This window comes from Episyrphus balteatus, chromosome 1 (assembly GCF_945859705.1).
Source record: "Episyrphus balteatus chromosome 1, idEpiBalt1.1, whole genome shotgun sequence".
Classification (NCBI taxonomy): domain Eukaryota; kingdom Metazoa; phylum Arthropoda; class Insecta; order Diptera; family Syrphidae; genus Episyrphus; species Episyrphus balteatus.
In genome coordinates, this window is record NC_079134.1 from 131,883,419 (window position 1) to 131,909,463 (window position 26,045).

A 26,045-nucleotide genomic window follows, 5' to 3' on the forward strand; every position below is an offset into this window, starting at 1 on the left:
GAAGATGTAAACAAACGTTTTTTGTACTGAAAAATAGCTCTTTTTTTTTTGTAATTAGCATTGGAAAAAATAGGTGTGTTTTTTATTACAACCGGTCTTAACTGGACAAAAAAAAACGCAGTCTGGGCTAAGCAATTTACATGTTAAATACAACAACACCTTAGCCCCTTGGGCTTAGTTGTTTAGCCCGGAGATTTCTCTGGGCTTAATTTTTTGAAGAGTTTTAAATCTGTGCTACCAAACTAATTTTTTCATAAATTGTTTAGAATTTGTTTAAAAACGTGAAAACTCACGTTTGGAAGGACAAAATGTATTAAAATAGTTTTGCTAGCATACATTTTTGTATCTCTTTGTAAAACATACACGAAAAATACAAGAAAATGACGAAAGCGAAAAATATGACAACTCTAAATTTTTGTTGTGTCTGCTGTTTTCGGAACATTCAATATACAGTGCTGCCAAGATTTCAGGTTAAGCCCCGAGGCGTTTTTTGTCCAGTTAAGACCGGTGGTAATAAAAAACACACCTATTATGTAGAAATAGCCACATTCCCCAACTAGCATAACAGCTTCTATAAATTGAAATCTCGCAGGTTCTACTTTGTGTTTGTATACAGCTTATATTAAGCTTGCTTAAGAATTTAACTGCTTATAGAAGTTCAGACTTGTTTAACAACTTCTAATAAGTTGTTTAAATACTATTAAAGAAACTTAAACGAAGAAAGCTTGTTTTTCTTATTAGCCTGTTTAATGAATTTATAGAAGCTTTACAGAAATTACCAAGTTTTGTATTTGATTTTTGGTTTTGATATTAAATAATCTAGCTCGGACACTTTTTGGTTTTGACATTGAATAATTTAGCTCTGACATTTTTTTGCTATTTGAACTGATTAAGTTTTTGATTTCATTAATGAATATACTAGGATAGCCGAGTGGGTAGAGTGATGGACTACCACCAAGCAGATACGAAGTTCGATTCCTGGGTGTGGTAAAAAAATTATATACTCTTAAAATTATTATTAATAGATATACCTACTAAAAACTAATGGAATGTTATATATAATATGAGATCAAAAGATAAAATTCATGATTTAAAACCAGTTAAAAAAGAATTCTTTTTTGTTTTTGTAGTTTTTTTTTAATTTCGATAAGACATGTATTAAAGAGATATACAAGCTCTTCCGAAGCTATCTGTCAAATCTCAAAGCTTCGGTAAAGCTTCGTTTGAGATCCTTATAGAGGGCCAAATTTGTATAACGTTCTCCTTTTTCCATGCCCAACAACCTTACTAAAGTTTAAAAGAAGCTGAAATGTAGCTTTTAACCGAAGCTGAAATGTTAGTTGGGTCATGCTTGAACCGAAGTTGACCCGCAGCTAATCCACCGAAATCGGTGGGTTAAATTCCTGAACCAAAGCTTATCCACATTTGTACAACTGGCACTAACTACATCCAATACACTGATCTCTATAATACACTAGTAATTCGTTTATGCACTTTAGAAGTACTCATATCAGTTTCCCGAATGCCTTTCCATTTTCAGTGAAAAGGAAGTACTTTTATTACGTTCATATTTCACTGGATATTTCTATACTTCTACATTTTCTGGAATGGTTTTTCGTATATCACACGACACGGCTTCTATTTTTATAAAACATTTCATTTGGGGCAATTTGTCCGACCTTCACTGTTAACATTCTACTACTTTCGTTATAATATAAAGAAATTGATACTTGGCAGCACTTAAAACTGTTTTTGTTTTTGGCGCGTATTTTCAAATGTCAATCCATGTAAACAAAAAAATTTGTTTTGTTTTCTTATAATTTTTACTTTTGTTTATTATTTTCTATTTGAATAAAGTTATAATAAACAAATTTTGATAAAAGCATGCCCGAACCAATCAGTGAACCACTCCTCGCCCGACGATTCATCAAAGAACGCCTCCAAAGAGATCGAATAACTTTTCACAGCCACGAATCTGAATGGAAAAATGTCCACGATTTACTCGAACGAACTGCCGAAGTTGGTGAATCCAACTCATTACTTTTAATTGGTCCTCGTGGTTCTGGTAAAACAACTGTAAGTTTAATATATACTTATTTTCATAGATGATATTAATTGAAATTTCCATTTAGCTTGTTAATTCAGTACTCTACTCGTTGCTTCCAAAAAAAGACTTCCAAAAGAACACTTTAATCGTACAATTAAATGGTCTCGTTCACACTGACGACAGACTTGCTCTGAAAGCAGCCACTGTCCAAATGAACTTGGAAAATGCCACAGATGGTAAAGTATTTGGTTCATTTGCCGAGAATTTAGCTTTTCTTTTGGCCTGTCTCAAATCAGGCAACAAAAAGTCCAAAAGTGTTATTTTCATACTCGAAGAATTCGATCTCTTTTGTTCACATCATAATCAAACGCTTTTATATAATCTTTTTGATGTATCGCAATCGGCTCAAGCACCGTTGTGTGTTTTAGGAATCACTTGTCGCTTGGATGTGATTGAACTTTTAGAGAAACGAGTCAAATCTAGATTCTCTCATCGTCAAGTGTTCCTATTTCCTAGTAGCGATGATTTTGAATCGAGAATTGAATTATTTAAACAATTCCTAAGATTGCCGAGTGAAAAAGAATTGAAGGCACTTTGTGAAACGATGCCGAATCCCAAAGAGATGAAAGTCTCTGGAGAATTCTGTTTCCTTCGGAATCATTTTAATCCGTCAAAATATAGTTTCTCCAAGAAATTCGTTGATTCTTGGAATAAACATATTAACGAGTTGGCTTTGAATACAACAGTTCGAACTTGTCTTCAGAATGTCTATGATTTTGATGTGAGTGAGGCATTCTTTAAGATATTTTTATTCAAAATTGTCGCTCAAATTAATGATTCCCACCCTACAATCAAATCTGAAGACATATCTCAGATATGTACAGTTTACGAATCCGATGACAAAGTCCAATTAATGTGTGGCCTATCGGTATTGGAACTATGTTTAATTATCACAATGAAACATCATTCTGAAATCTATGATCGAGATCCATTTAATTTTGAAATCATATTCAGTCGTTTTATGAAGTTTGCTAAAATTAGTAGTACAATGCAAGGAGTAGAGCGTTCTGTTGTGCTGAAGGCTTTTGAACATTTGAGGAATTTGGAATTCATAATGCCATTAAGTTCGATTGCATGTAAAGTGCAGAAAGAATTCGAAATGCACAAGATGGCTTTGACTTATGGACAGATTGGACAGGCGGTTAATAAATATCAGGCATTGCCGACAGAAGTAGCTCAATGGGCACAGAGTTCATTAATTTAAGTATTTTTGATTGGTTTTTTTGTTTAATTTATTGTTTAGTAAAAATAAAATTGTTTTTTGATAGAAAAGATTTCTTGTTTATACTTAAGAAGATGTTGCTGCTAATCATAGTAAAAGAAGATTCCTTTTAGTCCATTGAAATGTTACAAAAATTTGACCGAACCTTGCATTTTGGGTAGGACAAGATTTTTTTTATTTTGATGTGTAGAGGAGGTTAATGTGAGTATACAATCTAGTTTTCGGAGTTGAAAGCCCCCCCATTTGGCCGCCATCTTGGAAAAAGGGGTGTAAACTGTTTTTAATCGATATCTTGCGAACGGTAAGTCCCACAAAAAAATTTCTAGACCGATTTTGTAGATAATTTATTTCTCTACAATTTTGATTAAGGTACTTTTTTGTGTGATAAGAATAAGAAAGTTATACTTGAAAATAAATGTACATTTTCAAGAAAAAAATCTTTGAAGGGCCATAGCTTTTTTTTTACAACTTTTATTGAAAAAATACTCATGACAGTTTTTAAAGTAGTTTTGTTTTTTTTTTAATTTCTCGAAAACGACAAGACTTTTTTGCATCCGGTTTTCAGCATTGAATTTTGAAAACTAAATTAGTACTTAATACTATAAAATTTTGAAAAAAAATTAGTTCGAAATATTTTTTTCGTATTTTTTTTCAAAGTTTTTATTTTGAAAATTATTTTTTCAAAAGCTATTCTATAAAACAGGTTTAATTAAAAATACTATAAAAGAAAGGGTTTTCGGCTTTACAAAAAAATATAACACGTTAAAATAGGTGTAAACGTTGATTTTTAGTAATTTTTTTTTCAAAAGTAAGACAATTTTTTTAGAAAATTGATCTCCTGACTAAATGGTAGGGAATGGACCCTCCTATACCTCATGATTTTTTTCTTGTTTCAACCCAACCTACATATCCTTCTGAATCAGCCTGTATTGCAGTAAAAAAAAATAAAGTGAACATATAAAAGTGCGAAAATAAATTGTTACCTTTTTTTGTAAAACCATTCCAGCAGCTTTATATAAACGAAATCTGCAAAATGAGCACATCAAATTGTTGGAAATTAAATGATCTTTAAAAACTGTCATGAGTATTTTTTCAATAAAAGTTGTAAAAAAAAAGCTATGGCCCTTCAAAAATTTTTTTCTTGAAAATGTACATTTATTTTCAAGTATAACTTTCTTATTTTCAATTTCACACAAAAAAGTACCTTAATCAAAATTGTAGAGAAATAAATTATCTACAAAATTGGTCTAGAAATTTTTTTTGTGGGACTTACCGTTCGCAAGATATCGATTAAAAACAGTTTACACCCCTTTTTCCAAGATGGCGGCCAAATGGGGGGCTTTCAACCCCGAAAACTAGATTGTATACTCACATTAACCTCCTCTACACATCAAAATAAAAAAATCTTGTCCTACCCAAAATGCAAGGTTAATGTAACATTTCAATGGACTATTTTACCATGGCTTCGAATTTATCAATTATTTATATTTATAAAAAACATATAGAAAATTTAGTGGAAATATGGTAAGTAATTTCTTTGACTTACCATTTCTTTGACACTCTTAAGAATATTTGTAATAAAATGCACGACTGGATCGCACGTACTTGCTCCTATGGTAAAAGTAACTAAAGTAAAGAAAATTAGGGAAAATTTTTAATTCGATTTTTTTTTGTAATGTAAAAAAATAAAATCTGTTTTTATAATGAATTAAACACCTAGGTATTTAAATGATCTTAAAATAAAAAAATTGAAATTGAAATATTTTTAAAAATTCTAAAAATATGTTTTTGGAAAAATTTGTAAAATTTTTATATAATCATTTTTATATATAATATACACTCCCGGTCAATCGAAGATGTTCACGCTATAAACGATAAAGAATTGAATTTTGTGCTTAAAAAACAAAAACAAAAAAAAACTTTTTAACGATTCATATTCAAGGATATCCCTTTTTCTGACTTATTTATATAAAAAAGCTGACTCAAAATTATTAAAACAAAAGGAATACAATTTATTGCTATGCTACCAAAAAAGACCTTTTTATCGGTCAATAGAATAGGTTGACTTGTCTTATTTGGGAAAATAAGACGAAAAGAACTAAATTGTTGCTGTAAAGTTTTTTCTATCGATAAGTATGATGTTATTTTACTCAATTTATATTAAAAAAAAAACTTTTTATTTTACAACTATAGCATTCGCACTTTTATTTAAACTAAACACAAATTAGTTTCACCTTTCACAAATATATTTCACCTTTTAGCAAATATATTTCACCTTTTAGCAAATATAATTAAACTAAAAGCAATTATAATTAAACTAAAGCAAACTATTTAAACTTTTCGCAAATCTATTAAACCTAAACGCAAAATGATTTAACCTTTTTTAGAAAAGGCTTTTGATATCGTGCTATGAAGAAGGGATAAGAATTTAGAAGGTGAAATAAGTTTGTGTTTTGGTTAAATAGAATTGCTAAAAGTTTAAATAGTTTGCTTTAGTTTAATTATAATTGCTTTTAGTTTAATTATATTTGCTAAAAGGTGAAATATATTTGCTAAAAGGTGAAATATATTTGTGAAAAGGTTAAATAATTTGTGTTTAGTTTAAATAAAAGTGCGAATGCTATATGTATCTCAAAAACTAAACGGAAATTTGCAAGCGTTCTAGGTTTGGACAGTTCTCATCAGTCTTTCTACAGTTAAAAGAGTAAGAGTATTTGCAGGCGAAGATTTAATTTAAGATTTTAATACGGAAGAATCGAATACCAACCAAAGGATAGTGAGCTTTTCTTTTCATTTTTAGGCTCTTTTTCCCTCGTAAGTCAATACTAAAATATCTGGACCGTCATGTAAAAAGTTATTGCACTTTTAATATATAGTTATATACTTAAAGAACCAAATCCAAAATATTACCAAGTACTCCTTGAAAATAAGTGGTAGGCTGATGAAATTTTGTATGCACGTTTACTATACCATAAAAAAAAAAAAAAAAATAAAAAAAAGCTCATCAAAATAAGACAATGGACTTTATTCGATCGGGCGTTAAAAATTACCTCGAAATCATGTATTGTATTAATAAAAATGTTTCATTAGCTATACTATGATATGCAACAATGCGAGTGCAACACAGAAAAAGTCTTGTATCTACCCTTCCGGATGCAATACAAGGTGGCCCAATATCTCAAAATAACTAATATTGAGTACTACCAATGATATAAATTTTATGCTTTTATCATAAAGTGCACGATTTAGATGCTAAGCCGCCTCACTATTACTAGGTTCTTCGATTCTTCATTTTTTCTCGTTTTACACACACACCTTATAATTTCAAAATTTGAACAATTGTAATTTAGAGAGTATAAAACACGATAATTTTGGTCGTTGTTTTAGTACGACCTATTTTTATTTTTTTATTTTTTTAAATTCTAATTTGGATTGAGATCGAATCAAACTATGGAAAAAAGCTATTTTAAAAAACAAAAAAAATTGTTTTTTTTTATAGAAAAAAATTAATTGGAACTGATGCTATTTTTTTTAACCTTGCAATGTTTGAATAGATGTAACTTCTACATATATCAATATAATTCATCAATATAAGAAGAAATAAGTGTAAGGGTCCTTTAAGTCTGAAGAAATTTAATTAAAAAGTTAATTTGTCATCAAAAACTACGTCCAAGTCTTTTTTTCACTTACTCTGGACAGTTTTGATCCTCTCAAAAAATTATCGATAAACGACAGTAAGTCAGAACAAAGAAATTAAGACGGAGGTCATTTTGAGTACCTACACCACTTTTCAAAAACTGAAATGTCTTCATCTCCAGATTTAAAACTTTTTGCTATTTTAAATTTTTTTACATAATACACTACTAGAAAAAATTAAGGGATCAAAAAAAAATTCCAAATTTTTGGGCAAATTTCAACAGGCCGTAACTTCGAAAGAAATGGTCGTACAAGAAATCGATAAAAAGGAAATTGTAGCTCCAAGTGTCTAGTTTTTGGATCAGAACTTTAAAAATTTTTAACCTCTGCTGTTTTTGAGTAATCGTAGAAAAACCAGCAACAAAAAAATTTTCAAATTTTTTTTAGTTTTTTTTTTGGTCTACGGGCGTGGAAAATTTTTTTTTAGCTTAACCACTATAAGGATCGGATACTTTGTTCATTTAGCTTTAATTTGGTTTTTTGAACACCTCGATACGTCCACTTCTCGCCGAAATATTGGTCTTCAAATGGAAAAGGATCCTTTGTGTTTGATTATCGATATCTCAGCAACCAATGATCGCACAGAAAGTTAAAGGTGGGTTTCAAGAACTTGAATGAATTCTCCTTAACGGCTAGCCATTGCTTTTCCAAAAAAAAATGTTTTCTTATTTTCACATGAATTTGAAAATGCAACAAAAAAAGGGCTTTTGGTGGTTTTTTGGAAAATCGAGCGCTAGATCGAAAATATTGAGGAAACCACTAATGTTAAGTTACAGTTCAATATGTCCATAAAAACCCTACAAAAAATCAAATTAATCCAGCCAGCCGTTTTTTTGTTTCACTCGATCGAATTTTTGAAAAAATTAAAGGATCACGTTTTTTGCTCTGAAAAGCTCAATTTTCTTTTCTCCTTTTTTAATGAGAAAAAAAATTGTTTTTCCTAGCTTTTTCCACATTATTGCTCCAGAAAAAGCTTAAATTTAAAACAAAACAAAATTCCAAAAAAAAAAAAAAATTTAAAAAAATAAAATTTTTTTTCTCTTAAACTTTTCAAGAGAAAAAAATTCAAAAAAATTTTATTTTTTGAAATTTTTTTTTTTTTTTGGAATTTTGTTTTGTTTTAAATTTAAGCTTTTTCTGGAGCAATAATGTGGAAAAAGCTAGGAAAAACAATTTTTTTTCTCATTAAAAAAGGAGAAAAGAAAATTGAGCTTTTCAGAGCAAAAAACGTGATCCTTTAATTTTTTCAAAAATTCGATCGAGTGAAACAAAAAAACGGCTGGCTGGATTAATTTGATTTTTTGTAGGGTTTTTATGGACATATTGAACTGTAACTTAACATTAGTGGTTTCCTCAATATTTTCGATCTAGCGCTCGATTTTCCAAAAAACCACCAAAAGCCCTTTTTTTGTTGCATTTTCAAATTCATGTGAAAATAAGAAAACATTTTTTTTTTGGAAAAGCAATGGCTAGCCGTTAAGGAGAATTCATTCAAGTTCTTGAAACCCACCTTTAACTTTCTGTGCGATCATTGGTTGCTGAGATATCGATAATCAAACACAAAGGATCCTTTTACATTTGAAGACCAATATTTCGGCGAGAAGTGGACGTATCGAGGTGTTCAAAAAACCAAATTAAAGCTAAATGAACAAAGTATCCGATCCTTATAGTGGTTAAGCTAAAAAAAAATTTTCCACGCCCGTAGACCAAAAAAAAAACTAAAAAAATTTTGAAAATTTTTTTGTTGCTGGTTTTTCTACGATTACTCAAAAACCTCAGAGGTTAAAAATTTTAAAAGTTCTAATCCAAAAACTAGACACTTGGAGCTACAATTTCCTTTTTATCGATTTCTTTCGAAGTTACGGCCTGTTGAAATTTGCCCAAAAATTTGGAATTTTTTTTTGATCCCTTAATTTTTTCTAGTAGTGTATATCGTTGGCACAAAGCCAAAACCGCGAATCTGCATTTTTGGCCATTTTCACTTTAATGCGTCATTTAACTTGTTATCGGTACCTCTATTAGCTGCATCGACCCCAATCCTCCATCTTTTGTTTAGAAGCCTAAAATATCAATTTACGTTGCATGAGTTTCCATAAGATTGCATGAGTTTCCAAAACTTTAAAGCCGTTTTTCTCGAAACTACAAATTTGCAGATTCGTGGTTTTGGCGTTGTACCCACGATATGTCATCGGCAAACATTAAACCAAGCGACAAATATAAAATTGGTTGAAAATAATTAATAAATAAATTGAAAAAACACCTGTGTGCACTTTAATCGGATAAGACCGATTTTGACAATTTGTTTTCTTTCAATTAAATAAGACCAAAACCACTTAAGTAGGGTGCCATCAAAACTATATGATTTTAATTTTTTAGCTAACCCTCTTTAGGCACACCTCTTTTTGCGAATATAGTTTATATTTTTTCATCGTGCTAGAACTTTTTTCGGCCTCACTATTTTACAGGGAATCATATATATGAAATTGATGTAGAATTTTCCGAGGAATTCGAATATTGTATTCTCAATTCAAAAAAATATTTTCACCCTTATAACGACACTTTTTTGTAACCACCTTTTATTTTTGTCCAGCCAAATTCGCACCCGTGTGATGACAGAGGGTTAAAATATGGTAGACTTTCTATGATACGAATCACAAAAAAAAAACAATCAAGAGTCCGTTCGTAATGAGAATTTATGTAAAACTTTCGATTACGAACAGATTCTGTGAACTTGTTTTTTCGAAATTCTTAGCAAATCTACGATACGAATACCTACGTTTGGTGATTTTTTTTTTGCGAAAGACGGCAATATACGATATCCGAATATTTCGAGAAAAAATAAATAAAAACGTAGTTATTTAGAATTGAATTGAAGATTACTCGTACATGCACCAATTTTAATTGTCGCTTGATCGTTTTCGAGAAAATTGTTATACCTCAAAAACATAATGTTGGAAGTATGTATGTATCTGATCTAGAGGAAATAGAAGAAAAAAAAAGTTATTGGAAATAAACTGAAAACCATTTAAACTAAATTTCATGAAAAGCAATATATTCGGTAGGCCCTAACTCGATGATCGATGAATGGCATGACGAAAACAACTTTTTACTTGCTCTATAGGGAAAGTATTGGTTTCGTGTCGAAAAAAAAAATTGAGGTTTTAATCAAAACCAACATTACGATGATGGAGAATTCCAAAAAAGTGTGTCTCGCAATTCCGTCCGTGCGTCTGTGCGGTTGTGCGTCCATCTATACACATTTCCACAGCCTAAACGGGTGGATGGATTTTCTTCAAATTTGGTACATATGATTTTTATGGAATTCTGAAATTTGATTTTTTTTTGTTTTTTTATATCTCGTTTAGAACGTATACCTCCCATACAAAAAAATACGATATTACAAATTTCTCGAAAACGGCTCTAACGATTTTGATTAAACTTTGTATACGTAATATTTAAAGCAGTGGCAATGAAACTGCATTTTTATTTTGTCTCAAAAAAGTCAAATAACAAAAAAAAATTTTTTTTCATCTAAAATAATTTTGCCCTAAATGTCGGCTCTTCCCCAATATCAATTTTTTTTTTAAATTTAGATCCAGCTTTTAAAATCTACAAGTAGACTAACATAAAAGTGCTTTGAGCTGCAAGTACGTGCGACCCCAGTCGTGCATTTTATTTAACTTCTATTCGAGTTTTTTTTTGACACAAAATCAATATCAGCCTCGTATAGAGCAAGTACAAAAAAGTCATTCTTTTCACCCAGTCGAAAACTATCAAAAACTACTTAATCTAAAATTTCAAGGTTATTTAACGCTTTATAAGAGCTGTGCTCCTTTGGTCAGTTTTTCAGACATTACTTAAAAAAAAAAAATGTTTAAAAAGTATTTTCATTAGGATTATTGCTTTTTTTATGAACTATTTTTTTGTTTACAATTTTAACTATGTAAGAGTAGGTATATGCTTGTAAGACCAAAGGCCTTTTAAATGCACATTGCATGTTACTAGTTGTTAGAAGAAAAAGAAAGAAAGGAAATTTCTTTATTGGTACAGTGAATTCCACGGGTGGCGTCAATCTGAGGAATAAATTTAAGAATACTCTCTCCTGAAAAATCTGAAATCTGGTTCTCTAAATTTTGATACAAAGCTCTAATAAAAACTCTAGTAAAAACTGACTTGTAACTGAAATTTAAAATGGGTCATCCTTAATTAGATCTTTGACCTTAACCAGGTATTTTTCCTACACCCCTATTTGAATATATCGATCGTTAAAACTAACGCCCATTTGAATTTTAACTGTAAACTTTAAATGTACTTCATCAATCGATACGCATAATTGATTAACCCAACAAGTCTGAATGATCATGCGGGTCGTATCAAAATATTTTCCTATAAATGATAAGAATTGGGAAAACCATAGTCATTCAGCTATCGCAAAGTAAATTCTACAGTCGAGTATGGCTTCCTCATTTTTGTTCTTGTCTTTATCGATAGTCCTTGCGGTGATAGTAGTAACATTAGCTGATGAGAGTCCTGGATTTTTTCTTAAAATTACTAAAAATATTCCACGATTGGGTCGTCGATCGGATAAACAATTTGGAAATTTATTTTTCAAAAACGCAAAACAAATTCCAAGAATTGGTAGACGAAATGAAATGGTAAGTACGAATAGAATATTTGAAGATAAAACAAAATTTGTACAATCTTTTGATATTAATTAAAGGAGGAAAACGATGAATCCAATTCTAAATTACTTAAAACACTCGAGGAAATGAGTAGTCCTAGCAAACGTTTTATTAACCCAGCACCATCAACATCACGAGAATATAGTGTAGTTCAACCCGTCAATGCTAATACCCTGATTGAACTTATTGAAAAGGATGCTATTCCGAGGGACAACATAAAATTTGTTCACTGGAAAGATTTCGATCGTGCTCTACAAGTTGATAATGATCTCTATAACAAAGTTGTGTCATTGGGTAGAAAACCTGATCGTCAATTGAAAGAGGATTTGAATTTTAGTCGCTTTATGCCGTTTTTTGGAAACTCATACCAAGGGGATGAAAGGCTTATCTACAGGGGAGATGGTGAAATGTACTCTGGAAATGATAAGGAACTACTCCAATACAATGAAGTTTAGAAATAATTTATTTTATTTGTCACAATGTTTTTAGTTTTTACACGTGATGAGTATTTCTAGTCAATTTAAAACAGTAAACCTATGGTTAGCTAATGTATTATGTTTAAGATAATAAAATAATTATATATTTCCACATATTTAAGCTTAGATAACTATGTTTTCACTCTACGCTTCAAGACAATATGTTTCAAAATTCTTAGCTCAGCTCTTTCGTTTTCTTTATACATACTTCGGACTTCAATTAGTTTTTTCCTAGAATATTCAATAAAAAACTGTTTCGGGTCTTTGATCCAAAAATATCTGCTTCCGAATGAAAAAAAAAAAAATATTTCGATTGCAAATAATTCAACAACCCGAACTCCTACACTCTTTTGGTTTTCAGTTATGAATAGAGTGTAAATAGTCCTTTCTTTTGATGGCTAATTCAATGGATTTGCAGAAAATTTTTGAAAATTCCGAATTTTTAGACGAGGGGTACCTCTTGGATAATTTTCGAAAATCTTAAAAAAAAAATTTGTAATTTTTTTTAGCTGAATGCATAGGCCTGTTCACTGTGATCTCATATCTGCTAACCAAAACTTGTTTCGGCTCTTTGATCCGAAAATATCTGCTTCCGAATGAAAACAATTATATTTCGATTGAAAATATTTCAACAACCCGAACTCCTACAAACTCTTGGTTTTCAGTTATGAATAGAGTCTAAATAGTCCTTTCTTTTGATGGCTAATTCAATGGATTTGCAGAAAATTTTTGAAAATTCCGAATTTTTAGACAAGGGGTGCCCCTTGGATAATTTTCGAAAATAAAAAATAAATTTGTAATTTTTTTAGCTGAATGCATAGGCCGTTCACTGTGATCTCATATCTGTTAACCAAAACTTGTTTGGGCTCTTTGATCCGAAAATATCTGCTTCTGAATGAAAAAAAAAAAATATTTTGGTTGCAAATATTTCAACAACCCGAACTCCTACAAACTCTTGGTTTTCAGTTATGAATAGAGTCTAAAGAGTCCTTTCTTTTGATGTCTCATTCGATGAGTTTGGAGAAAATTTTTGAAAATTCCGAATTTTTAGACAAGGGGTAACCCTTGGATAATTTTCGAAAATCTTAAAAAAATAAATTTGTAATTTTTTTAGCTGAATGCATAGGCCTGTTCACTGTGATCTCATATCTGCTAACCAAAACTTGTTTCGGCTCTTTGATCCGAAAAAATCTGCTTCTGAATGAAAAAAAAATATTTCGATTGCAAATATTTCAACAACCCGAACTCCTACAAACTCTTGGTTTTCAGTTATGAATAGAGTCTAAAGAGTCCTTTCTTTTGATGTCTCATTCGATGAATTTGGAGAAAATTTTTGAAAATTCCGAATTTTTAGACAAGGGTTTTGAAAATTCCGAATTTTTAGACAAGGGGTAACCCTTGGATAATTTTCGAAAATCTTAAAAAAATAAATTTGTAATTTTTTTAGCTGAATGCATAGGCCTGTTCACTGTGATCTCATATCTGCTAACCAAAACTTGTTTCGGCTCTTTGATCCGAAAAAATCTGCTTCTGAATGAAAAAAAAATATTTCGATTGCAAATATTTCAACAACCCGAACTCCTACAAACTCTTGGTTTTCAGTTATGAATAGAGTCTAAAGAGTACTTTCTTTTGATGTCTCATTCGATGGATTTGGAGAAAATTTTTGAAAATTCCGAATTTTTAGACAAGGGTTTTGAAAATTCCGAATTTTTAGACAAGGGGTAACCCTTGGATAATTTTCGAAAATCTTAAAAAAATAAATTTGTAATTTTTTTAGCTGAATGCATAGGCCTGTTCACTGTGATCTCATATCTGCTAACCAAAACTTGTTTCGGCTCTTTGATCCGAAAAAATCTGCTTCTGAATGAAAAAAAAATATTTCGATTGCAAATATTTCAACAACCCGAACTCCTACAAACTCTTGGTTTTCAGTTATGAATAGAGTCTAAAGAGTCCTTTCTTTTGATGTCTCATTCGATGAATTTGGAGAAAATTTTTGAAAATTCCGAATTTTTAGACAAGGGTTTTGAAAATTCCGAATTTTTAGACAAGGGGTAACCCTTGGATAATTTTCGAAAATCTTAAAAAAATAAATTTGTAATTTTTTTAGCTGAATGCATAGGCCTGTTCACTGTGATCTCATATCTGCTAACCAAAACTTGTTTCGGCTCTTTGATCCGAAAATATCTGCTTCTGAATGAAAAAAAAATATTTCGATTGCAAATATTTCAACAACCCGAACTCCTACAAACTCTTGGTTTTCAGTTATGAATAGAGTCTAAAGAGTCCTTTCTTTTGATGTCTCATTCGATGAATTTGGAGAAAATTTTTAAAAATTCCGAATTCTTAGACAAGGATAATTTTCGAAAATCTTAAAAAAATAAATTTGTAATTTTTTTAGCTGAATGCATAGGCCTATTCACTGTGATGTCATATCTTTAAACCATAACTTGTTTCGGGTCTTTGATCCGAAAATATCTGCTTCCGAATGAAAAAAAAATTAAAAATATTTCGATTGCAAATAATTCAACAACCCGAACTCCTACAAACTCTTGGTTTTCAGTTATGAATAGAGTCTAAAGAGTACTTTCTTTTGATGTCTCATTCGATGGATTTGGAGAAAATTTTTGAAAATTCCGAATTTTTAGACAAGGGGTACCTCTTGGATAATTTTCGAAAATCTTAAAAAAATAAATTTGTAATTTTTTAAGCTGAATGCATAGGCCTGTTCACTGTGATCTCATATCTTTTAACCATAACTTGTTTCGGGTCTTTGATCCGAAAATATCTGCTTCCGAATGAAAAAAAATTAAAAATATTTCGATTGCAAATAATTCAACAACCCGAACTCCTACAAACTCTTGGTTTTCAGTTATGAATAGAGTCTAAAGAGTACTTTCTTTTGATGTCTCATTCGATGGATTTGGAGAAAATTTTTGAAAATTCCGAATTTTTAGACAAGGGGTACCTCTTGGATAATTTTCGAAAAATGCCCCCCGAAAATATCTGCTTCCGAATGAAAAAAAATTAAAAATATTTCGATTGCAAATAATTCAACAACCCGAACTCCTACAAACTCTTGGTTTTCAGTTATGAATAGAGTCTAAAGAGTACTTTCTTTTGATGTCTCATTCGATGGATTTGGAGAAAATTTTTGAAAATTCCGAATTTTTAGACAAGGGGTACCTCTTGGATAATTTTCGAAAATCTTAAAAAAATAAATTTGTAATTTTTTTAGCTGAATGCATAGGCCTGTCCACTGTGATCTCATATCTGCTAACCAAAACTTGTTTCGGCTCTTTGATCCGAAAATATCTGCTTCTGAATGAAAACAATTATATTTCGATTGAAAATATTTCAACAACCCGAACTCCTACAAACTCTTGGTTTTCAGTTATGAATAGAGTCTAAATAGTCCTTTCTTTTGATAGCTAATTCAATGGATTTGCAGAAAATTTTTGAAAATTCCGAATTTTTAGACAAGGGGTGCCCCTTGGATAATTTTCGAAAATAAAAAATAAATTTGTAATTTTTTTAGCTGAATGCATAGGCCTATTCACTGTGATGTCATATCTTTAAACCATAACTTGTTTCGGGTCTTTGATCCGAAAATATCTGCTTCCGAATGAAAAAAAACAAAAAATATTTCGATTGCAAATATTTCAACAACCCGAACTCCTACAAACTCTTGGTTTTCAGTTATGAATAGAGTCTAAAGAGTACTTTCTTTTGATGTCTCATTCGATGGATTTGGAGAAAATTTTTGAAAATTCCGAATTTTTAGACAAGGGGTACCCCTTGGATAATTTTCGAAAATCTTAAAAAAATAAATTTGTAATTTTTTTAGCTGAATGTATAGGCCTGTTCACTGTGATCTCATATCCGTTAACCAAAACTTGTTTCGGGTCTTTGATCCGAAAATATCTGCTTCCGAATGAAAAAAAATTAAAAATATTTCGATTGCAAATAATTTAACAACCCGAACTCCTACAAACTCTTGGTTTTCAGTTATGAATAGAGTCTAAAGAGTACTTTCTTTTGATGTCTCATTCGATGGATTTGGAGAAAATTTTTGAAAATTCCGAATTTTTAGACAAGGGGTACCCCTTGGATAATTTTCGAAAATCTTAAAAATTAATTTTTTATTTTTTTAGTTGAATGCATAGGCCTGTTCACTGTGATCTGATATCTGTTAACCAAAACTTGTTTCGGCTCTTTGATCCGAAAATATCTGCTTCCGAATGAAAAAAAATTAAAAATATTTCGATTGCAAATAATTCAACAACCCGAACTCCAACAAACTCTTGGTTTTCAGTTATGAATAGAGTCTAAAGAGTACTTTCTTTTGATGTCTCATTCGATGGATTTGGAGAAAATTTTTGAAAATTCCGAATTTTTAGACAAGGGTTTTGAAAATTCCGAATTTTTAGACAAGGGGTAACCCTTGGATAATTTTCGAAAATCTTAAAAAAATAAATTTGTAATTTTTTTAGCTGAATGCATAGGCCTGTTCACTGTGATCTCATATCTGTTAACCAAAACTTGTTTCGGGTCTTTGATCCGAAAATATCTGCTTCCGAATGAAAAAAAATTAAAAATATTTCGATTGCAAATAATTTAACAACCCGAACTCCTACAAACTCTTGGTTTTCAGTTATGAATAGAGTCTAAAGAGTACTTTCTTTTGATGTCTCATTCGATGGATTTGGAGAAAATTTTTGAAAATTCCGAATTTTTAGACAAGGGGTACCCCTTGGATAATTTTCGAAAATCTTAAAAAAATAAATTTGTAATTTTTTTAGTTGAATGCATAGGCCTGTTCACTGTGATCTGATATCTGTTAACCAAAACTTGTTTCGGCTATTTGATCCGAAAATATCTGCTTCCGAGTGAAAAAAAAAAAACAAAAAATATTTCGATTGCAAATATTTCAACAACCCGAACTCCTACAAACTCTTGGTTTTCAGTTATGAATAGAGTCTAAAGAGTACTTTCTTTTGATGTCTCATTCGATGGATTTGGAGAAAATTTTTGAAAATTCCGAATTTTTAGACAGGGGGTACCCCTTGGATAATTTTCGAAAATCTTAAAAAAATAAATTTGTAATTTTTTTAGTTGAATGCATAGGCCTGTTCACTGTGATCTGATATCTGTTAACCAAAACTTGTTTCGGCTATTTGATCCGAAAATATCTGCTTCCGAGTGAAAAAAAAAAAACAAAAAATATTTCGATTGCAAATAATTTAACAACCCGAACTCCTACAAACTCTTGGTTTTCAGTTATGAATAGAGTCTAAAGAGTACTTTCTTTTGATGTCTCATTCGATGGATTTGGAGAAAATTTTTGAAAATTCCGAATTTTTAGACAAGGGGTACCCCTTGGATAATTTTCGAAAATCTTAAAAAAATAAATTTGTAATTTTTTTAGTTGAATGCATAGGCCTGTTCACTGTGATCTGATATCTGTTAACCAAAACTTGTTTCGGCTATTTGATCCGAAAATATCTGCTTCCGAGTGAAAAAAAAAAAACAAAAAATATTTCGATTGCAAATATTTCAACAACCCGAACTCCTACAAACTCTTGGTTTTCAGTTATGAATAGAGTCTAAAGAGTACTTTCTTTTGATGTCTCATTCGATGGATTTGGAGAAAATTTTTGAAAATTCCGAATTTTTAGACAGGGGGTACCCCTTGGATAATTTTCGAAAATCTTAAAAAAATAAATTTGTAATTTTTTTAGTTGAATGCATAGGCCTGTTCACTGTGATCTGATATCTGTTAACCAAAACTTGTTTCGGGTCTTTGATCCGAAAATATCTGCTGCCGAACGAAAAAAAAAAAAAAAATATTTCGATTGCAAATATTTCAACAACCCGAACTCCTACAAACTCTTGGTTTTCAGTTATGAATAGAGTCTAAAGAGTCCTTTCTTTTGATGTCTCATTCGATGGATTTGGAGAAAATTTTTGAAAATTCCGAATTTTTAGACAAGGGGTACCTACCCCTTGGATAATTTTCGAAAATCTTAAAAAAATAAATTTGTAATTTTTTTAGTCGAATGCATAGGCCTGTTCACTGTGATCTGATATCTATTAACCAAAACTTGTTTCGGCTCTTTGATCCGAAAATATCTGCTTCCGAGTGAAAAAAAAAACAAAAAATATTTCGATTGCAAATATTTCAACAACCCGAACTCCTACAAACTCTTGGTTTTCAGTTATGAATAGAGTCTAAAGAGTCCTTTCTTTTGATGTCTCATTCGATGAGTTTGGAGAAAATTTTTGAAAATTCCGAATTTTTAGACAAGGGGTAACTCTTGGATAATTTTCGAAAATCTTAAAAAAATAAAATTGTAATTTTTTTAGCTGAATGCATAGGCCTGTTCACTGTGATCTCATATCTGTTTACCAAAACTTGTTTCGGCTCTTTGATCCGAAAATATCTGCTTCCGAACGGAAAAAAAATTAAAAATATTTCGATTGCAAATAATTCAACAACCCGAACTCCTACAAACTCTTGGTTTTCAGCTATGAATAGACTCTTTAGAGTCCTTTCTCTTGATTTCTCATTCGATGGATTTGGAGAAAATTTTTGAAAGCTGGTTTTAGATTAAGAAACAATTAAAAATTCAAAAATTTTTTGGGGAGACACAGGTTTCTAATTTTCAAAAACTTCTCTTATTTAAATGAAATTGAATTAAATATAATATAATACAAGAAAATACTTTATTTTACTTTAATAATTTTTTTATTCTCAGGCAATGTTTATATTTTGTGTACAAAATGTTTAGTTTATAAAAAAACATACATTCAGCAAAAAAAAAATAAGATTAAAAATCAATAATAATCTCTATAATTAAAATCTACTTTCTAATTCTTTATCTAATAAATTGTTATTAATATAATAATTTTCCAATCATTTAACATCATCATCATCATTTCTTGATTTTGTATTTTTTAATTTTATTTTGACAAATATAACGACTTCATGCATAAAAAAAAGAAGTATTACTTTTGTTTAATATTTTATATATCATCGTTCATCATTCTTCTTAAAAGTATTATTTCAATAATGGACTTGGTTTAATTATATTCAAATCCGTATTCATTTTATAATTTGTGATAAAAAAGTCATAGTTAAAAAAGTAAATAATAAAATAATATCATTAAGAAATACTTTTAAGAAAACTATATGAATATTTATTTATATACGTATGGTTTTTATATAACTTAATTTTCTAAAAAAATTAAAAGAAAATATATAAAAAAATTGATTACAATTTTTTTGAAAACAAAATTATTATATTCCTAAAAAAAAATTGCTATTAGAATTAAAATTTCGAAAAAATCAAAAAAACATTTTTTTATCAAACAAAAAGTATTTATCAGTGTATTTTTCATTTTCTTATTTTAATTTCATTTAAAATTTCAATATTTCTGTTGATTTTTTTTTTATATTTTTGAAGATTTCTTGGTGATGGCTTGGTTGGTTATTTTGTTGTTTCTCTATCGCTTATTCGCTTTCTAAATTCCTAGGAGATAGACATTTTTCAATCCCACTCACCGATGTACATGGTTCGAGGTGTCGGAACATAGCCTCGAGTTGGCAGTGGCAAGCGGCCGTATATGTGATTATAAGGTGACTCTACGATGTCTGAATCTGAAAGAAGGGTGATATTGGTTTATTAAGTTTACTGAAATATATTTGGATTTTTATGCTATAAATGAAAAAATTAATTAGGTTTATTAAATGGATCTAGGTTATTGCAATATTTTGGTCTGTTTAAAAAAATTGTTTTTGCGGTATTAAGAAGCTTTCATGTTAGTCACATTATTATAATGTACATTTTTTACACAAACACTGATAAATAAATCTTTTCTTCATCATCACTGAAGTGGTGCAATATCAATAGTAATAAGTTAAAAAAAAAAACGCGACTTAAATGGGTAATTAATAGTCTGGGATGTTACATCTCAAATGTTGTATTTTATTTTTAGGAATTTGATTCAGTTTCAACTTTAAATAATCTTTAAATGGGGATGGTTTCCATATAATAAAATGCTTTTATGAGAGTATCTCAGAATCAGGGAATAAGGAAAAAAAACTTAGACGTTTTAATTCGTGAATTAACGTGTGCGCTATCTATGAAAATCTGTACAAATTGACTATGTGAACAAAAATTTATTTTTTATCTTCTATTCTGACACATTCATGGCACTACTGTAAAGTTAGTTAAAGTTATAAAACAACTACAAGAATCAAACGATTACACTGGTCAAAAAAATCACATCTTTTTTATGTTTTATGAAATTTCTAAACCGATTGCTTAGATTTTATAACGGGAATATCTCGAAAACGCGAGCTAATTAAAAAGGAAAATGCTTACAAAGTAGCAAAAAATGGATTATTGAGATTTTGTAACGGGATTATCCCCAAAAAGCGAGCTTAAAGAATTTTTTGACACCTGAATTTTCGATTGAAAATTAGGGTGTTTTTTTATATTGAGTCAAAATAAGGTGGAAACATAAATATTTTAAATGAAATAAATTACAGTGTAACATAATAAGGTAGGTAAGTTTTCACCAAATTTCGTAGAAAAAACTCAACCAAACCTCTTCCCGAGCTCGACTCGCCTGTAATTTATTTTTCCTTTAATTTTCATCATATTCACTACCTTTTCTAATGGGTTTCATTCTACTGTGATTTTTTTTTTTGGTTTCAAAAATTATCGACCCTGGGCTAACTAGTAACTTAAGGGCTGAAAAAAATGATCTACAAGACTAAAGAAGATTCGGTTTTTTCACTCCAATGTTCAATCCGTAATTCATAATATCGCAAGCTTTTGTGAACAAACTTTTGGGCAAAATATCTACATAAGTATCCCATCAAAAAACCAAAACAGTCACAATAGGAATTTTCAAATTGTTCTCAAAGTAAGTAGGTTCACTGGTTTAGCACCTTTTCCATGCAACTATTAAAACAGTACCGATGTGAAAGAATTTAATTTTGTAATTAAAATATGTTAAGGTAGAAGAACTCTGGGATTCCAAAACGACATTATAAACAAATTGAAAACACACACACATTAAGAAGCTTACGGACAAAATTTTGAGAAAAACGAGAAATTTGGATAATTTCTGAACACTTATTGCAAAAAAATAATTTTCTAATGAAAGATTGACATTCAATCTAAAATATGGTCTAGCCCCATTTTTAGTTTTTTAATTTTGTTTATACCTTATTTTAATATTTCAGTAATAGTTTTTGCAAAATGGTCCAAAACTACTTTTTTCTTGCATAGTTTGTGAGAAACAGAAGTGGAAAACACATATGATATATATGTCAAATTAAAGGTAATGAATAAAATTAGAATATAGTCTAAACGGATTTTTCATTTTTGGCTCTAATTTTGAATAATCATTTCATGAAAAACATCAAAATTGCTCATTTTCTAATGCATTTTAAAATGTGTAATTATATGAAAAAAGCAATATAATTTTCCCCAAATGACAAAATACCTTCATTAATTGTTCCAAAAAAAAAAAAAAAAATTAGTCAAAAAGCTACTTATTATTGCAAAATAACACAATCAATAAAACTCTATTTTATATCAAAAAGTCGTTACTTTCTGTTAACGGCTGATTTTAGTTCAAAATAAACTATTTTTGCAACATTAAGTACCCAACTATAAAACTTCACTTTTAAATCTTGTAAGCCATGTGGAGTTTATTTTTGCTATGAATTATGAATATAACTTTCACGGGAGGAGTTTTTTTTTTGCCATGATACCAAGGAGGCTAGGCTTTTGAGCTGTACGAGACATTGAAAGTAAAATTGGCAAATGGAGTGTAATGAATTGCTTGATTGATTTGTTTTTTGATATATTCCAATCGATGCATTTGAAAGGTGTATATTTATGTGTAATAGACAACAAAGACAATATGGTTGGCACTAAAACAATATTTTGATCATCGAAAGCTATAATATAAAGTATTCCAGGTGGTTAATTTTCTAGTAAGGCTAGGTATTAATTTAAATTGACAATATTGTTTGTCAATCAAGAGAGAAAATTTGTTATGATAAATTTATTGTAAAATTTGCTTTGTTGCTTAGCAAAACAAGAAGAAATTAACACCAAGTTGAGCGAAATATTGAATAATAGATTTAAAATTAAAAAAAAATTATTAGAATAAAAAGAATATATTGTTGTTTATACTTTCCGCACAGCAAATTATGGTAATGTTGAGATATTCAATCAGAGATGAAAAAAAAAAAAATGGTATCAATTTATCCTACCTTTGATAAATAGTTTTTCACCCGATTGACAATTGGTGGAGTGAATTTTTCAATCTTCGGTATTGTATTAACATTCTTTGATTTCTTCAATGTATTATCCGAACGTGAATGTTGTAATAGTAATAACGGACGAGGTGACTTCTGTTGGTACGGGGGCTGCATAACATTAACCAAACCATGGGAATTTATAGGGAGTACTGGAACACCTTTATTATTCTGGGAATGAAAGAGCGGAACAACTGGCAAAACAAAAAGGTACCAGAGGAGAATGGGGGTTAGAATTGGATACCGCAGGATTTCAAGCAATCTAAAATTTCTAAATTAGCAAAAAAGCATGTAAAAGCGAAAGCTTCAAATTAAGCGATTAAAGGTAGGTAATGGTTGTTTTCTTAGCGCATGTTTTTTTTACTGAACACGTTTTGTACGCTTTTCAGACTAAGAAAACACATTCAAGTTCTGCAGAAAGAAACATTCGAAATCAAGAGATAAAATAAATATTTTAAAAATATATAGGTAATAATAAGTATTTTTGAAACACCCCAAAAAAAAATTTAAATTGTAAAAAAAAAGAAAAAAATAATGACTAATAAAATGATTAAGTTACATAGCAATGTACTCGAGTAAATTTCCATAAGATAGGTAATAATTATTGTTGGCAAAAAACAGAAAAAAAAATCCGTTGAACCTTACTAAAAACCTCAAAGACATCAATCTTTTAAGATTCAGCATAAAATGATTGGTCACTAGGGCGTATGAGCAACATTTTTTTCTATTGGGTAAGAGCAAAACTTACTGCTCGTAAAGTAATGTAATCTACTTACATTTCGTCGGCGGAAAGCAAAATTGTTCTAAGTCCTTAACAAATCCTATGGAATTAGAATAATTTCGCATTCCTCAGACAATTTATTGATAATTTTCTGAGGAAGAAGGTTTTTGGTGATGCAAAATTTTTTAATATGTTTATCTATTTGAAATTGATTTGTTGCATGAAGTTTTATAAATGATATTTATTACACCCACATATAGAAAATATTTTTTATCAATTTTTAATGTACCTAACCACTTGTAAAAATAAATCAAAATAAGAGCAACAAACCAGATGAAAAGTAAAACTTGATTTGAGATCAGTAACTTCAAAACAGTAAGAAACTTAAAAACCATAGAGATAGAAAAGAATCTGATTTCGTTAAAAAGTGTATTTGTGACTTATAAGTTGTTTTCTGATGTTTAACACCATTTTTTAAATATTTAGTTAATGGTGACAAATTCTATATAAAATGTATAACGAGAATAACCATCCGAACAAATTCTCATCAGAATTTGCCTTAAAATTAAATCGTATTTGATTTAATTTCTCCTTTACTTTGGGGAATTAAACTTTAGTCGCACGAACTTGCTCTTAGAATTCAAGTTTCTAAAATGTTTAAGACTTTTAATATAGAAAAAGTAGGTAGGTATATAAAAACAAAACAAAAACATAAAATTCGTTTTTCAGAGGAATAAAAAAACATCTGAAATCATTTGTTTAGTTAAAATGTATTAAAAAAAAAATTCAAAATAGTTAGAGTTGATTTTAAAGAACTAATTTTTTATAAATATTTTTTTTTTTAAAAAAAGGTTTAAAATGAAATACAACAGCCGGAAAAAGTATTTTGACAAAATGAACATTTTTCTTACTGATGAAAATAATCTGTAACGGTTAAACATAAAATAAGGAAGTTGACGGTTATTTAATAAGTACAATATGGTGAATCTCATGATGGTCAATGTCAGTCAAATAGTTGGTATTATGCTTCGAGGCTGCATTTTTCGTACAAAAAGTGCTAATTTTTGAGGGAAAAAAGTATTTTGACAAACGTTCTTTTTCAATGTTGGTAAGGTAATTTAATGCATTTTACATGTTTCAAGAACGTAAAAAACTGACAGAATTGTTAAGGCTCCGATTTGTAAAAAAGTGGGCAAAACGGCGGAACTTAACATTGAATTAAGTGCATCTTCTGTTGCAAGTCATAATTTCGGTGTGTCTGTTAAAAAAAACCTGTGGAGAACTGAATTTATCGCGGGAATCTATAAATTACCAAATACTTAAACACAAAAATATAATTATGCTATGCAAAATTTACCACGAATGGTCAAAAAATGAAAAAATGCACTAAAAAAAACAGGCGCATTTTGAGGAATTCACTTTAAATCGCAGACTGAGTCCAAAATCCCTGAATTTGGAAATGCCATTATGTAAAGTTTCATACCAATATGTTTCTTTGAGAATTCAGTTTTTTTCAATTTTTGTTTTATGAGATAAATACTGTACTATCTTCCCATAAATAATGCAAAACTGTCTTCCTCGAGCTTCCTGCCAAGGGAACTTTTGCTAACAAAGTTTTTGATGAAAGAACGGCATTTCCAAATTCAGGGATTTTGAACTCAGTCTGCGATTTAAAGTGAATTCCTCAAAATGCGTCTGTTTTTTTGGTGCATTTTTTCATTTTTTGTCCATTCGTGGTAAATTTTGCATAGTATAATTATATTTTTGTGTTTTAGTATTTGGTAATTTATAGATTCCCGCGATAAATTCAGTTCTCCACAGGTTTTTTTTAACAGACACACCGAAATTATAACTTGCAACAGAAGATGCACTTAATTCAATGTTAAGTTCCGCCGTTTTGCCCACTTTTTTACAAATCGGAGCCTTAACAAGTCTGTCAGTTTTTACGTTCTTGAAACATGTAAAATGCATTACCTTACCTTACCAACATTGAAAAAGAACGTTTGTCAAAATACTTTTTTCCCTAAAAAATTAGCACTTTTTATACAAAAAATGCAGCCTTGAAGCATAATACCAACTATTTGACTGACATTAACCATCATGAGATTCACCATAATATACTTATTAAATAACCGTCAACTTCCTTATTTTATGTTTAACCGTCACAGATTATTCTCATCAGTAAGAAAAATGTTCATTTTGTCAAAATACTTTTTCCGACCATTGTAGGTATTTTATCCATTTATTAAAAAAGACTGTAAAATCGTATCATGGTCTAACATTCATTGTTTTATTTAATAGTTTGGGCATTCAGAGAAATATACCTCTCTAATTACACAATAAGCTGATTCCAAAGATACATGAGTAAATACATATACCAAAGGGGACAAAGGCGTCAGGCGGAATAATTTTTCTAGGGCTAGCAATTTGGAGCGTTATTTTTTTTTGTTAATATATAAAATTTAATTGTTTTATGTTACGTATTTTATTATATTTTAAAGGATATACAAAACATATTTTTGGTGATAGAAATAAAGATGCCGCCTTTTTTATGAAAGTGAACACAAATGAAAATTATTTTCTTCTTTAATCCTAGTACGCTGCCGATGCGAAACAAATAATCCCTCAAAAAAATAACATACGAAATCGTAAAATAAAAATTTCTTTTCTCTGCTGTTTCACCAATAAAAATAAATGAAAATTTTATCAATTAATTTGAAGAAGTCTCCGCCTTTCTTTTTACTTGCGATATAGGTACTATAGGGCAAGTTGAGGATTCGTAAAAAAAATCGAACT

The 26,045-nt window shown here is 29.8% G+C and overlaps 3 protein-coding genes and 1 long non-coding RNA gene across 8 annotated transcripts in view; 3 read left to right on the forward strand and 1 right to left on the reverse strand.

Moving 5' to 3' along the window:
- Window positions 1-1,807: 1,807 nt before the first annotated feature.
- Window positions 1,808-3,379, forward strand: LOC129905308 (origin recognition complex subunit 4). The gene is made up of 2 exons (XM_055980758.1): window positions 1,808-2,076; window positions 2,133-3,379. Exons 1-2 carry the CDS (start codon window positions 1,885-1,887, stop codon window positions 3,309-3,311), a joined length of 1,371 nt encoding a protein of 456 aa, XP_055836733.1. The 5' UTR covers window positions 1,808-1,884; the 3' UTR covers window positions 3,312-3,379.
- Window positions 3,380-11,409: 8,030 nt separating this feature from the next.
- Window positions 11,410-12,215, forward strand: LOC129915073 (uncharacterized). The gene is made up of 2 exons (XM_055994537.1): window positions 11,410-11,680; window positions 11,749-12,215. Exons 1-2 carry the CDS (start codon window positions 11,480-11,482, stop codon window positions 12,160-12,162), a joined length of 615 nt encoding a protein of 204 aa, XP_055850512.1. The 5' UTR covers window positions 11,410-11,479; the 3' UTR covers window positions 12,163-12,215.
- Window positions 12,216-19,502: 7,287 nt separating this feature from the next.
- The window catches only part of LOC129921371 (uncharacterized), a 118,971-nt gene continuing 112,428 nt past the window's right edge, over window positions 19,503-26,045 (reverse strand). For 4 of the 5 annotated variants that reach the window (XM_056003175.1, XM_056003173.1, XM_056003174.1 and 1 more), the window contains exons 10-11: window positions 22,484-22,722; window positions 19,503-19,846 (exon numbers count right to left, since the gene is read on the reverse strand). In XM_056003175.1, the coding sequence (XP_055859150.1) occupies window positions 19,832-19,846; window positions 22,484-22,722 (254 nt within the window). In that variant the 3' untranslated portion in view covers window positions 19,503-19,831. The remainder of the gene's footprint in view (window positions 19,847-22,483; window positions 22,723-26,045) is intronic. The other variant, XM_056003176.1, reaches the window with a different exon arrangement.
- LOC129921372 (uncharacterized) lies at window positions 22,422-23,007 on the forward strand. Its single transcript, XR_008773509.1, has 3 exons — window positions 22,422-22,542; window positions 22,604-22,853; window positions 22,918-23,007. It is a non-coding gene; the product is annotated as an uncharacterized LOC129921372 (long non-coding RNA).